The sequence below is a fragment of the Argiope bruennichi genome, chromosome 4 (assembly GCF_947563725.1).
Source record: "Argiope bruennichi chromosome 4, qqArgBrue1.1, whole genome shotgun sequence".
Classification (NCBI taxonomy): Eukaryota; Metazoa; Arthropoda; class Arachnida; order Araneae; family Araneidae; genus Argiope; species Argiope bruennichi.
Genome location: NC_079154.1, coordinates 104944985 through 104960328, shown reverse-complemented (window position 1 = coordinate 104960328; position 15344 = coordinate 104944985). Strand labels below are relative to the sequence as shown.

The 15344-nt window shown below is 30.9% G+C and overlaps 1 protein-coding gene across 1 annotated transcript in view; it reads left to right on the top strand.

Moving 5' to 3' along the window:
* The window catches only part of LOC129966398 (uncharacterized), a 385065-nt gene extending 378699 nt beyond the window's left edge, over positions 1 to 6366 (top strand). The window contains exons 20-21 of the mRNA XM_056080822.1: positions 4333 to 4512; positions 5747 to 6366. Of these exons, the coding sequence (XP_055936797.1) occupies positions 4333 to 4512; positions 5747 to 5831 (265 nt within the window). The 3' untranslated portion in view covers positions 5832 to 6366. The remainder of the gene's footprint in view (positions 1 to 4332; positions 4513 to 5746) is intronic.
* The last annotated feature ends 8978 nt before the right edge of the window (positions 6367 to 15344 follow it).

Here is a 15344-nt window from a genome sequence, read left to right as displayed (position 1 = left end):
ACGATATCAAGGTATTCAATATTTATAAGGTATCTTTTTGATATGATTGACTTATCGAATAAAAGGCTATTAAAATCGTCTGAGCATCGAGAATAAAATATTTATTAACTGCGTTCAATCCATGAACCAATCACAAAAACCTTGCAGTGAATTTAGCTACATCTATACGATTGTCTGATATTAACTATTAATGCATTAATCGGTCTAGCAATTTAAAATTCAATAAAAACCGCAAGTAAAATTTGCGAAGCGATATTGCAAAACGTTAATACAGGAAATGCCGTTCTGATAAATTTATCGTCGATTAATATTTTATCTTAATCGTTTGGCTTGTTTTGGAAACTTTGTTTCTTTTCTTACATTTTATGAAGTCTCGGTACGCAATAGGCTGCGCATTAGTCTTATAGTCACAGTGGAAAAACAATTTTGCTTATATGCATCCATAAACGTCTATTTTGCGTTTAAATGAATAAGTAGATTTAAATTTATAGCGTAGAAAGTATTTTTGAAAAGACAAACACAATAAAGTGTGTTTACGATTTTCTGCAATGTTACGAATGCGTATTAGCTGGAAGTGCTGTATTTCGCACAAAATGTCTATCAGACAGACAAAAGGATACATCGAAATCTGCCCAAAACGATACTGTAAGGATCTAGAAAAGATGTTGTTAAAGACAGGTTAACGTTAGACTTAGTTTGAGGATATAAAATTGATTTTTTTTTAATTATAAAATTTTTTATAATAATCCCAAAATTAAAATTTTACTGGCAATAAGTAACTTAACGAAAAATATACATAAAACAAAGATATAAACGTAAGTTTATTTAATAAAAAAATTATAAAACAATTATTTAGAAAAAATTTTAATCTTTTTTACTTATTTTTTGATGCCATGACATTTGAGTATATTTTAGCTTACCTAACGAGCTTAGATACACATCGGAAACATTTTGTATTGCTACAAAAAATCCTAAAAAGTGCTAATTAAAGATATGATATTCGTAGGAAAAAATTGAGTTTTGTTTTGGAATAGACAACTGGATTTTCCTCATCACTCTGATGACCAGGAAATAATTCTATTAAAATATTATTATCACTTGTACCACTCAATTTGGATATCATTGTCCAAATTTAAGTCTTCAGAATTGAATAGGAAAGATGATGCTTTCCAAAGTTCATCAAATCTAGCCACCATGGATAAACTGTCTACAAATTTTTTTCCTATTTCAATAACATCAATATCCGTGTTTCCATAGCTTTTTTTCTTTCTTTGAAGAATGAAGCTTTTTTCCAACAGTTTTGAATCGTGGATGCCATACGGAATGCCAACTTCCAGTCACAAGCATTTTTTTTTTTTTTTTTTTACATCAACTGCATATGGATTTGGAAGCTCATTATCGAGATTATAAACCAAGTTCTAAACTCATTTTTTTCGATAGCATCCATTAAAACATCTGATTTCTAAATCTAACAGCTTCAGGATTGATATTCAGTTTAGTGGAAAGTAAACCATTTACGTTTTTCGAACCCGCGGGTGTTATGTGAAGTGGGTGCAGTTTTCAACAATAAGTGCAACATTTTTCTTTTTCTTCGGCAACATAAAGCAACCGGTTGTTGATAATTTCCTCCGTCATCGAAGCCTTCATCTTTACATTGTATAAATTGGTGAAGTTTCGACATTTTTTAAGTACCTTGGCTTCGCGCTATTTCTAATCAAGAGTGAGAAATGGGCTTAATTTATTGGCTCCAGTATTGTTTGATCAGAGCAGGACAGTCAACCTCTGCTTTAAATTTTCTTCTTTAGGGCACTGTTTGATCTGGAATTAGCTGATAAAACAAATCAATTTCATAGCTAATGTCAGAGTACACATCATCAGGAGTGCAAATAAAATTCTGTGAAGAAAATATCAAAATCTTTTAATTTTCAATTAATCAAAATTTCAAAAAAGTCACTCCGAGGTGCACATTCCTACTCTCCAAGGTATATATTTGTGCTGAATTTGTTAGCCTTAAAACAAACGATCTGATTTGTAAAGCACCAACATACATATTTTCCTTTATTAGTAGTAGAAATAAGGATGTACTCAGTTCAAAATATTTATGAATATAGAAATTCCGTCTTTCTCTTTCCTTTCTGAGCTGAGGTTTTCATTCTTTAGCTTTCTTCTTCGTCTGAATGCGCCGAGGTCATTTAAAATGCAAATTTTAATCTTACTCCATCTTTCTCAGGCATGTTTGGGGGAAATGCGCTTTATTAATTTCCGCGTTTTCAATAGTTTTTCCTGTTTGCTTTCCACGGAGCATCCCCCCCCCCTTTTTTTTTCTTTTTGCAACCACTGACGTCATCTTCAGAAATGCGAACAATTCATAAAATCAATGCAAAGGCGCGTCAGACTTATAGTATGAAAACATCTACATATTCAAGAATTGACAGCTTTTGTGATTCTGAACGAGATTGTTATATAGACTTTCTCTTTTTACTTTCTCGTGTAAATAATATAGAAAAAGATAGTAACCGTCCAAAAAAACTCGAGATTTTCACGTCTTTACGTTTTAGACCTTCTTGAGTTCGAAAAACACATTTTTTTTTCTGAATACCTTGTCAGTCTGTGACGGAGCTTATAAACGCTTTGAGGAATACGGTTGAAATTTCGTATGCGGTCTTTACACCAAATTTACAAATTTCTATCAAGTTTGGGTAAAATATGTTCAAAGGAGGTCTGTCTGACCGGCTGTTCGAATATAAGTTAACACAATAATTACAAAACGAAGAGAACTAGTAAAATGAAATTCGATGCACAGATTTAATATCTATAGTGTATACACCTGTTAAATTTTGAGCTAAATCCAACAGAAGGTTGACAGTCTGTCGGTCTGTACTTTCAGAAACATGTTAACGCGATAATTCAAAACCACAATGACTTAAATATATCAAATTTGGTATGGAATTTTGTGACTACAAATGTAGTTTTGTTTCAAATTTTGGTTACAATCGGTGGTAAAAACCCGTCTAAAACACAAATTCCATTTTTGGACACTTTTAGCCGCATGGCAGAGATGAATCGCCAAAGATGACACGACAGATTCAGTAAAAATGCTAAATTCATGCCAAAAGCTAATATTTCGTAACTATTGTACACCAGTACTATGTAAAGAATTCTCTGGCATGACAAATGTATTAGAGAATACGCTGGAGAATTTTTATGAGACCATTCCAATTGATTAAATTTAATTTAGCTTCAACAAACTAATAATAAATAACTCCATCTTCTATACATTTCCATATTTCACGTCTTCTATAAATTCTCTTTTATACAAGGTTCATCTCCTATACATTTATTGTCTCACTTTCCACATATTAATTCCTATCCAAGAGCCAATTCAAGTACGATGATGAGATACTGACAGTGTTGAATCGTCAAAGAAATTATCAATGTTAGAAAACACATCTTTCCACAAAGGCATGGCTTTTAATTTTTATTAAATAAAAATTCTTATATTCGGTGAACAATGTTTAATTTGCATATTTCAACTATATTGTATAAGTAATCATTAATTGATACCCTTCCAATGTACACTTCATGAAAATCACTAACTGACTACTTCGACCCACACGTATTTTATATCATCCGAATTTGCCTACTTTACTTTATATTAGACTTTATGATGTTTGGTTCTTTTTAATCTCGTAGCATTTCATACCATATGCTTGGTGCAGCTTGGCCAAAAATGGCTCATGCGCCAAAAAATTCCAACCAACCATCGACCCACACGTAAGCACACAGATGGAACTGAATGACCGGACTACCAAGACAGCAACACTTCTTGTGTACAAACGACCACGTCGCCAACATTAAACGTAGCAGTATCGACAGAATTTGTGACCGACTGCTATCTTTAGCATAGTCCGTCCATAGCACTGACCAGTTCACCAAACTGATATCCTCTTCGAGGCAAATGGCCCCTAGCCACAAAGTAGTCAATGATTGATCATCCTCATCATCTTCCCTTTCACTTATCTTCCTATTAAACAGGCCATCATTTAAAATCTTCTCGAAATTCTCAGTATTTCTCCAAATTCTCGTTTGGTGGTTGAGTCCTAAGGGCCATCACCGGCCACGGCACAACTCTTCCCTAGAAAAATACGGCCATCATCGATGGGAGGTAGCCATCCCCCACCTCTTCCTGTATCCTCCAGGGCACAATTCATTGAAAACCCTTTTAAATGATGTACAAGGAATGCATTACCTAAAATCGTTTATTCTTTTAAATAGTTAATAAATAGTTAGCGATTTCAATCAAGTTAATCAATCATTATTTTTATGTTTCAGCGGTCATCTGGATTGCATCCAAACTCTACTCAGGTGGGGAGCGAGTATGGACAAGAGGGACGCTCTGGGCAGAGGCGTGTATGAGATGGTGGATGAGTACAATCTGGAAGATGTTGCGTCCCTGCTCCGTCGCTTTCACAAGAAATTGCACAACTTCAAGCATGTACTGGATATGATAAAGTAATGACTACAATATATTCAAAAATTTTGTATAATTTCTATAAATTAATGGCATAGTTTTTCTTTAAAGTTTTGTACTGTATATTATGTGTCGTAAAAATAGAGTCAAACAATAATGCGACATAATAAGGTTTATAGCCTGGACACTATCTATAGGATATGCTGTCTAGGGCAAATCGTTGGAAGTGAAATCAACAAATTTCTTGAGAGATAAGAGATTTCTTGGGCTCCACCTATTCTTACTTGCTCGCTAAGAAATGTTATTTTAGAATGTTAGTTAGATAAAAATAAAATTAATCGACATTTTAACTTTTATCCTGAAACCTCCGGAGAAAAAAAAACTTTGCTGAATTTTAAAATTTAGTTAGGTTAGGTTATTTGAAAAATTTAATTAAGATTTCAGTCCAATCTCTTTTTTCTCTAATTGTAATACTTTTTTAACATTTTTAAAATATATGCATTGCTTGGTATTCTGTGCGTTAAAGAAAACTGCATAACATGTTCCGTGATTTTCACCAGTTTATACAAATCATTGGTGGATTTAGTTATTTTGAGGGCCACCATTCTGAAGCCTTTTGTTTAATAAGTTGGTCAATATAGTTTAGCATCTTTAACGTAACATTTTAAAGATTTATTTCAGGGTTTTTTTAGTAACTTTATGAAAATATATTTTTTTTACTCATTTATTTACTATGACTTGCAATTCTATCCATGTTTGTACACAACTTTAAGTAAGAAGATGGGTGTTTGTAACATTACAATAACTGAGTAAATGCACTAAAATAGATAAATTGATTTTTGGCAATATTTCCTTAATATTTTATAATTCGTGGAATTTGCAGTTTTTGCAAATACATTCATTTGGGAAATAGGTTACTAATATTTTTAACTGAATCATCTGTATCCCCCCCCCCTTTTCCTCAGTTCAGTGGTTCTAGGCAGCTGTCTAGTCAGAAAACCGTCATTGATTCTGGTTTGCGCCGCCACTTTCCAGTTTGCTTTTCATTCCTCTTGTTATCTACTAACTACAATCTAAATGTCTCGCCACATTTTAAGGAATATACTGTAAATTAATATAGTATTTAATCCGTAAGGAAAATGTGAAATTTCATTGTTGTTGGGTACAGCACAGATTATTTCATTCTTACAAATCTAAATATTTATCCTAATGCAATGACATCAAAAATTGTATTTATTTTATTAAAACTATTCATAATTTTTATTTATCTGTTAGGTGCGAGGGTAGAAGTAGTTCAGAAATTCCACAAGAGTACATGGACATTCTTGCATCAATTGCTGAAGAAAGTGGAACAGAATGAAGAACAATTGTGCGTATGTTTTTATGTGGTTAACTGATGAAGGTCCTGTGTTTTAGATTTATTTCTTTGGTATACATTATTTCAATTTATCCTGGTATATATACTTGAGTTTTTGAAATCGTAATGCTGGATTTATAGTTTTAGGAAAATGATCAAAATCTTATTCTTATATAGATAACTTTAATACTAAGAATCCCAAAAATAATTCCTTCTATTAATCGATAATCATATTTCAATTTTCAGTTAATGGAATCAAGCAGCGTGACATAGCAAGTTTTTGTCTCGCCGGGACAAATGCTTGTTATTGTACAATTTCTGCGCATGAGTAATCTTACTAGATGGTTTGTAGCTGGCTGAGTGTAAACCTATCGTTACATCCACAATATCTTGAGTTGTATTATGACGTCGCATCCTTTTATATCCTGAATTTATATGCTCAAGAAATTAAAAATACTAATTTGGACTTGCGCATTTGCAATGTGTCATATGAACATCAATTGATTCCATTATATTCTGTTGTCATTTTTTCTTTCAATTTAAAGGCAAAATTCAATTCAAGATTGAGTAATAGATCAATATAATTTTTGTTGCATTCAAATAACTGAATTGAAGATTTTTAAAATTATTTTTTAATATTAAGAAAATTAATGTCTTAAAAATATTTTAAGGCATTATTTTGGTCATTCATTTTATTCCACAAATTTAAGATGAAACATAACTAACATATTCCCCATTTTATTCACCACGAAAAAAAAAATGACAAGCCCTCGGCTATTAGTCCCAAATACTCATTTAGCAAATTTTTATAAACCTTCATCGATTAACTCTACTTTTTATAAATCCCTAATGCTTCTCCTCTCAATTTACATCAGTAGTTAAATCGAAACGGTTTTTTTTTTTTTTTTTCTGCACATAAGAAACCTAATGATCATCAAATCTCTTAATTAAAGAACTCTGACGATATTTACATTAAACCGAACTAACAGTGCGTGAACTACATGTGAATCTATTTAATTGATCATTTTTATCTGGACAAATTTTTTAAAAAAATATCTTCTACGAGTATTGCTAACAGTCAGCAATGAGATAAAGCAGTTTTCCTTAGTAAAAAAAATAAATGTTGGGTAAAATGTTTTTGCCAGTTGCAAGAATTTTTATGCTTTCGCATTAAAATTCTGTAGATCAGCAGTAGTGAGTGTATTTTAATTCGCTCTTTTTATTCTTTGATTTATGAACGGTTTTTTTTTTAAGTCAAATAATATATGTAGTAAAATTATTCATCTTAAAGTTTGCACAGGAATAAAATTTTAAATAAAAGAAGGGATGGCAGCAAAATAGTTTAGAAAAATTATTTTAAAAAATGCAATGAAAGCAAAAAAGGATACAAAGAAACACTTTCTTCCAAAATTAGATATTTTGTAGTCTGAAAGAAATGCTACCGTAAATTTGTGCTGTTGTTCAATCTATATTTTTTGATAAAAATAAACCAGTTTATTTCATTCTTTTAGCTAATCGATTTCGATCAATCTTTTTGAGGCCGTACATATTCAATCTTCTGGGAAAAAATTTTAAAAAACCCTCAGACAATCAATTCACTATAGGGGACTCTCGTATTAAATAATTAGGCGTAATACATTCTATATAGTCAAGATGGTATACCTATAAAAGAGTATTATACGTTATATATTATCAAAGAAATTGTTATTGATCATACTCTTATTATATGGTCGAAGTTTGAGATAAATTTAATGTTGACAGTTGGAAATCATGGAAGTTTTAAATAACAATTTGAACTAATACTTCCGACGAAATTAAAGTTTGAAAATGTCAGCTCTAATTTTACAATTAAAATAAAGCCATGCGTTATATATTGGCAATCGCAAGTGCCTTTTTCCGCACTGATTTGGTGTTTTTTTTATTGATTTCCAAATTACATCCAGAAAATTTCCGTAATCAAAACTATATTCAAGAGCCCTCACTTAAAATGTTTGCCTATATAAAAAGATAAAGACAATATTTTTCTAAAATTTAAAAAAAAATAAAAAATAGAAAAGAATATATTAAAAAAAAATATATTAATCTAAAAGACACTTAGAAAAGCTACCACAAAATTTTTATTTTTAATTTCTGTACATTATTTCTAAAAGCAGAATTTGCTATATAATTCATATTATGTCATGAAAGATTTACGCAATAAAAGGAAAAAGAATTCCATTTTTTTATAATTAAACTCTTTTTTTTATATAAGCAAAAATTTCACGAACCCTATTTTGTATAATTAATAAAAATTATCTTGGAATTTTTTATTAACTTTCTTCATTCATGAATAAAAACGGTTTTCTTAGGTTTTCGAATGCATTATACTCTATATTATATGAAAACCCCATTTTTTATTATTATATTATTGGATGCCTTATTAATCGGAATGATTCTTAATATTCTTCACATCTTGATTACGAACAGAAATCATCTAGAATTTATAAATCCAGCATTACGAAATATATTGCGCATCATTAATGTATTTAGTAAAAGTTCTGGGACCAACAGAAGAATAGATTCGAAAGTTCGAGAAAATAGGTTATCTCAGTACATAAGAGTTATAAGATTCGAAACTTCAAAACATTACATAATCAATAAGCTATTCTCGCTACCATTTCCTACAATATTTTTCTATAATTCAAACTATATATACAAACTTTGATATTTATGAATTAAATATTTCTATGATATCTGATTCTGATTCTCCACGCTTATCTATGCAATTAACATATCCTGTAATGAAAGTGGAAACAGTCGAATGGAATTGAATCTTACTTATTTTCACTTTCAAATCAAATTGTCTTTTATTCCTTGTTAAAGTTAGAGTTGCCAGAGATGCCAAGCAAATAAAGGGAATATAAAATAAAAAGTTCGAACTCGGTTCCTTGGTTAAAATTAAGTTCAGAGATATCGTTCCATTGTTTATATGATCGCAATCCAAGAAAATTTCTAAAACATTTTAAATGTAATGAGTCATGAATATTTTTAAAAAAATACTTTCGTTTCAAATTAACCTGTTAAACGGGTCATTAACTCATATTCAATTCGTTTTGCACTGATTTCCTCATACCCAGTTAACAGGTTAAAATCAAATGAAATCAAATGCGAGGAATTTATAATAATGAGGATTTAATAAAAATGGAGTGCATAAATGACATCACTAAAAGAATGAAATTTACTTTTATTGAACATTACAAATATTGAAGTACTTCCAAATAAGAATGATTTCATAGGAAACATTATATAAGAACATCTGGCAATTCCAAGTGAAACGAAAGCTAAGCCTCTTTTTTAACCTTCCTCTTCCAGTTTCCCAGAAAGATTAGCCTTATTACTTCAAGCCTTAACAACCCTATGCAATGGAAACGCGTCTATTTTTTTACATGGCTATAACCTTTTATTTAGTTAAAGAGGGTGGAATTTTAGGGTAGGGTAGCCAATAAAATTGATTTAGAATAAATGTACTATATTTCTTTAAACTCCCATTGTTAAAGGAAATCTTACAGCGTAGATGTATCAAAAAGTTCTCGAATAAGCTTTGTTGTCAAAAATTTTTTAAACTTACGTTGTAAATTACCCAAGCTTAAACACCGCTTTCAAAATGGTGACATCACGTAATTATGTGTAATTCCGCTCCTTTTGCAATCGATTGAATGTAGTTCGGAAGTCATATCATGTGAATATCATGTATCTACGCCTATCCATCAACGATTTACAAAATATCTCGATAATGTTAGAAAAATTGCAATGTTCCAATTGCATATTCTTAGAATGAAATGAAATTCACTCAATTAAATCTGATTAAAAGAACGCATGAAATTGTATTTCTTCCATATCAAGTGTCATAGTATTGATTTGACCGAAATTTCATCTTCAGATGCCACAAAAGTCTCCAATGACGAATTTCTAAGCTATAATATGAATGTCCCACAAGCAGCATAATCCCTTTACTATTCGCAAACAATTTACCCAACCCCGCCTTGCAATAAACCAACCACGTGCTATTCGAAATATTGCTCACGTCTCTGTTCCGATTTGCCCGGTTTAACGCCAAATTTTGTAGCGTTAATTTTATAATGAGTTTTTACCTCACCTGCCTATGATGTAGATAATCGCAGACTACAGGAGGTAGATATACTCACATCATCATAAAATCACCCTTAGAGGAATTCCCAACAAAGAATCATGGTGCACTTCTTTCGACTTATCAAGATTATATGCTTTTATCATGCCAAGTACAATTTTGTGCTGCCATTTACGAACTAGAGCTAATTCCGGAACTTTTTGATACATTTACGCACTCTCTCTCTCTCTCTACCAGAAAGAAAAATCCTTTTTGAATTCTAATCATAATAGAAAAAGCATTAATATGGCTGAGCCTAAATATAGTATGGTTATCGATACCGAAAGTACAATACAAAAATACTTTGAAACTTATCTTAATGAAATTGTATTAAATGCACAATTGATGATTTTCATACATATAAGATGAAAATTGGCATCATTTGCAGTTTATCCACTCTTCAGCTACTACCTTCTATGCTAAAAAAACTATACGGTGCCTTTTCAATGAGATAGATTCCAGAAAATAAATTAACTTTTAAAAACTTTTTCATTAATTTTTAAGATAACTATATCTAAATTTAAAGATTAACTTTTGAAGGATAGTTCTAAAATAAGAGAAGTATCGGCTTCTTGCTCTTTCACAATTCTTAACTTTTTGTGAATATAATTATTAGCATAATTCTTTATACAGCTGTTCTCTATTTGCACAAGATTTTCTAGAATATCTCCACGATATTGTTTGATATTCTGAAACAATAGAAACAATATCGTGAAGACATCCTGAGAATATTATTGGGTTGTATAGTATCTCCTTGCTCCTCGCTTTGAAAAATGACAGACTGACTGACTAACTGAAAAATGACAGACTAACTTCTTTGGAAAATGACAGAAATTTCAAAAAATTATTTAAGCAATCTGGAGAGTGGCGGGGGAGGGGGTACCATACCAAAGAAAGCAGCTAATGTGTTATGCGAAAAACATCTCGCATTCCAACGAAGGCGACAAAATGTTATCGGTCACAGGAAAAATAACATTTTCTATCCCAACTCCATGCGAGATCGTTCTTTTCCTTCGTTTTTCCCCAGATGTAAAATACATACCACTTTAATTATAGTAATGGCACTTACTCAATGAATTTAATCTTCAATAGAAAATTCTGATAGTCGATTTAGAAAGATTAGATTAAAATAAACAAATTATTTAAATCCTAAGACATACCTGTATGATTTATAATGCAGCTTTTGCCATTTCTGTACTTTAGGTGCCTTATTAGCACAAGATACTGTACAATATTCTCACGATGTTGTTCGATGTTCTGAATGCCGGCCAATATTAGAGATATCGTAACAATGTTTGTTCGGCATTCAGTGCTAATAAGTGTGCACACAATATCCAACTGCAATGAAACTTTATTATATGAACAACAAGCTATGAAAATAGTGATCAGAATTAACGATGGAAAAAAATGACAAAAATAATATAGAAACAAATTTATACATTCTGTTTTCTTATTAATCTTCTCACTTGAAAAGGATAAGCTACTAAACCGTAAATGAGGAGCTTCGAGTGGTTAAATTGCAATTGTCGCTGAAAAAATTTTTTCCATATATAAATTTACAAAAGCTAATTACTTTTTCTACAATCCTATTTGCACAAATTATAAATAAGTAGGTATTTTTTTTTCTAAACCTTGTCAAGGAAATTATAAGTAATTATTGCCAAAATTTTGAAATATATTTAAACATAAAACGCTGAATTAACGTTGGAAAAAAATTGACAAAAATAATATAGTAACAAATTTATACATTCTATTTTCTTATTAATCTTCTCACTTGAAAAGGATAAGTTACTAAACCGTAAATGAGGAGCTTCGAGTGGTTAAATTGCAATTGTAGCTGAAAATTTTTTTTCCATTTATAAATTTACAAAAGCTAATTACTTTTTCTACAATCCTATTTGCACAAATTATAAATAAGTAGGTATTTTTTTTCTACACTTTGTCAAGGAAATAAAATAAGTAATTATTTCTAAAAATTTTGAAATATATTTAATCAATAAAACCTCTGAATCATACAAGTTGTGATAAGCGACTGCACAGCAAAAATTTAAACATAAAAAGTTCTGCGTGAAATGGCATTTTTAATATGAAAATGCGAAAAGTAAAAACCATATTTATATCATTTTTCCCACTAATGCATTGATTAATTATTCTTCAGAATATATAACATTCTTCAATGATAATAATTACTTGAATTTTACAAACTCTATGACTTCGAAGTAATTGTATAATAAATCCGATATGAAGAATAAAAATAAAAAGCTGATACCATTTAGCTTTCAATTATTATAAAGAACACTACAATAAATTGTTCTTAAACTCGTATTCTTACCTTTTATTCCAAAAATTCACATCTTGAATGTGCAAAACTAATATCTTATGCTACTAATAACTTCGAGCTACGTGTATCTTTCTAAACCTTACCTTTCAATGATTTTTATTATACTGTACATACATTACTTAAAATTTCAAACTTTATCTCCAAGGGTGCCTAAAAGATCTTCCATGTAAATAATATTTCATTACTGTGTACATAAGCTAATGACAGTTCTTTCTTCTTTATAACATATCCTTTGAATGTCATTGTTTTACAATGTATGTTATATGCTATTGCACAAAGCTGCACTATGTTCTGTGATGTTTTAGAGCTTCATGTATTTGAGCTTCTAAAACAACCCCACTGCCTTTCACGTATGAGTTATTGTTTTATCATTATGAGTTGTTAAAAAATGTTTTCACATTCTGCCTCTATTGTATACCATACTCTTCTCCTTATAATTATCTCATCGTCTCTTTTGCCATTTGTAAAATTTTAATAAAGAGATGCAATTCTATAATAACAGTAGCATTTTCTTGCTTCCAAAATTCTGTCTCTTGCTCTGTTGGAGTTGAATCAGTGTTATAAGAAAAATCACAGATTACATAGTATAAAACAAAATTAATTGATTGGTCAGCTAATAAAAATGTTTTTTTCAATCCCCTTTTATATATATATATATATATATATATATATAACCATACATATTGTTGTTGCTTGTGGCACTTGTCATAGACAAGCCCGCTGTCGAAGTCAGCGATTTTAAGCCCAGTTTTAGCGTCTCTCATTTCAGTAGAGCCATCTAGGGCCAAGAGTACGTCTTAGCTACTCATACGTCACAATCCTTTTCACGGGGTAGATTCATTCATACATTCATCCACCGATCGTAATTTAGACCTGAATCAGAGAACGACCACCTCTGATCCAGTACCTCAAGTGATATTATCTCGACTTGGAGGACTTTGTGGCTACGACAGATTTATACATGCACCAGCCACCATATATACGGACAGTCTTCGGTCGGTGGAGTTGGAATTCACAACCCAAGGGATGTGAATCCAACATCCTACCAATTAGTATACCAACCAATGAGTATACATAAATTGGTGAAATGCACTAAGAACAATTCCTAAAGTGGCTGTCCTTTATTATGCTAACAATGTCTAACTGATAAGCCAGTTCTCTCCATGTCAGTATATCGGGCAAATAATAACTCTTTTCATGCATTTCATTGCATATGCCCATCAACCACTTGCAGTGGAAAAATGTGCCACATACACAGCGACGATTTTGTCATAGAATCGCCAACGACGTGCCACACATATCACAGGCAATTGTCACAGGAATAAAAATAATGTCCATACCCGTCGACCGAAATGTTTGTTGGAATACAATTTGCCAGAGTACAATCTTATCTCGAAAATTAATTCATTTAGAAGATATAAACCTTTTTCCGAATTCTATAACTTTGTGTGTCCTCGCTGCGAGTTACAATGAAACTGTTTTGGAGCGTGCATCTATGAATTTCTTGCTACGGCAAGTCATTCGAATAAATTTCTTCAGACTAAAGACAGAATATCGCTTTTTTCAGGTCTGTGATTCAACTCTCGTTACTGAAAGAATGATCAACCACAGAAAATTACGCTTAAACTACACCTCACCTACATCTATTTATCCTCAAACACAGGAAATAATACTAATAATGCCATTGAAATGAGAAATATTAATTTTAAATACCAAATTATTAAGGTGAAAATCGTTCAATTAATTTGTATTCTCTTTGTCTCATTCGAACTTTTTTTGACTTTTGGTTTTCTTCATGTGCTACACTAGCATGCAAATAAATAGATCAGTATTAAAAAATATAGCAGATAAATAGATATGAAGAAAGCGGCTATAGAAAGATGGTTGTATGTTGACACTACCCAGAATATGCACATCAATCTAACTCTGAAGTAGCACCAAAATTTGGTAAATCAGTTAATAACATGGAAAGAAATAATCTGAGAAAAAGTCACAAGGAAGAAAAACTTCTTTCTGTTAGATTAGAAGTTACATAGTTAGAGTTTACAAGTTACATAGCCAGGAATTCACAAAAAGTGCAAATAAATATTCAAAATGAAAATTTACAGTTACATAATCAAATAAGGTCAGCAGAGTGGACAACAAGCCATTATTAAAGTTCCGAAGGACATTCCGAGAATAAATTTAAAATGAAATGCATTTAAATTAGCAAAGAAAATTAGTGGCACAGAAAAATTAAGGGAAATGGATATAAGGAAGAAAATTTTGATTTTTGTCCCTTAACCAACAAAAGCAAATAAGTATCCAGCAAAGAATTATAATTTGCATTCACTCTGGCTGCTAAAACTTTTCTTCCAAGGTTGATAATGTGGAACAGTTTCCCTTGAAAGTCCACTAAGAAGACAATGTACTTGTATATAGTCCAATATTCCAAAGTTGTTTTGGCCAACAAATAATAAAACACTTCAATCTTCATAGACTTATGAATATATAAATCATTGATTTTGTAAAGTATCCTACACTAAGCAAGATTATAATAATCATAACAACTATCCTTCATGAACTTATAAGCTACTTAAGTCATTTATATATTAATAAACTGACAAGAATAACACTGAAATTTAACCCATTAACTGGAAACTTACCAACACCTGAATCTCTTTAAAACAGTGATGCTTGAATGTACAAAGAATGATTTTCTATGTTGCAGCCAACTGAAGGATTAAAGAAACAGCAGGAAAGGGAAAATATACTTTTATGAATATTTTTTTCTCACAAATTCAATTTTATTATATAGTGATTTTTTTTTTCCTTATCAAGTCTAATCCTATGTCAATCATTAGTCTTAAACACAGATAACTTTAGGTAGTATAAGGTAATTACCATGCACAATGTGTCTAGACTTTCAAAGAATTTAAATATAATAAAATCCATAAATTTAATCATGATCAAGCAATCAGATAAGCCCACAAACTTCCATCAATGATGCATAATTAAAACAAATATATCA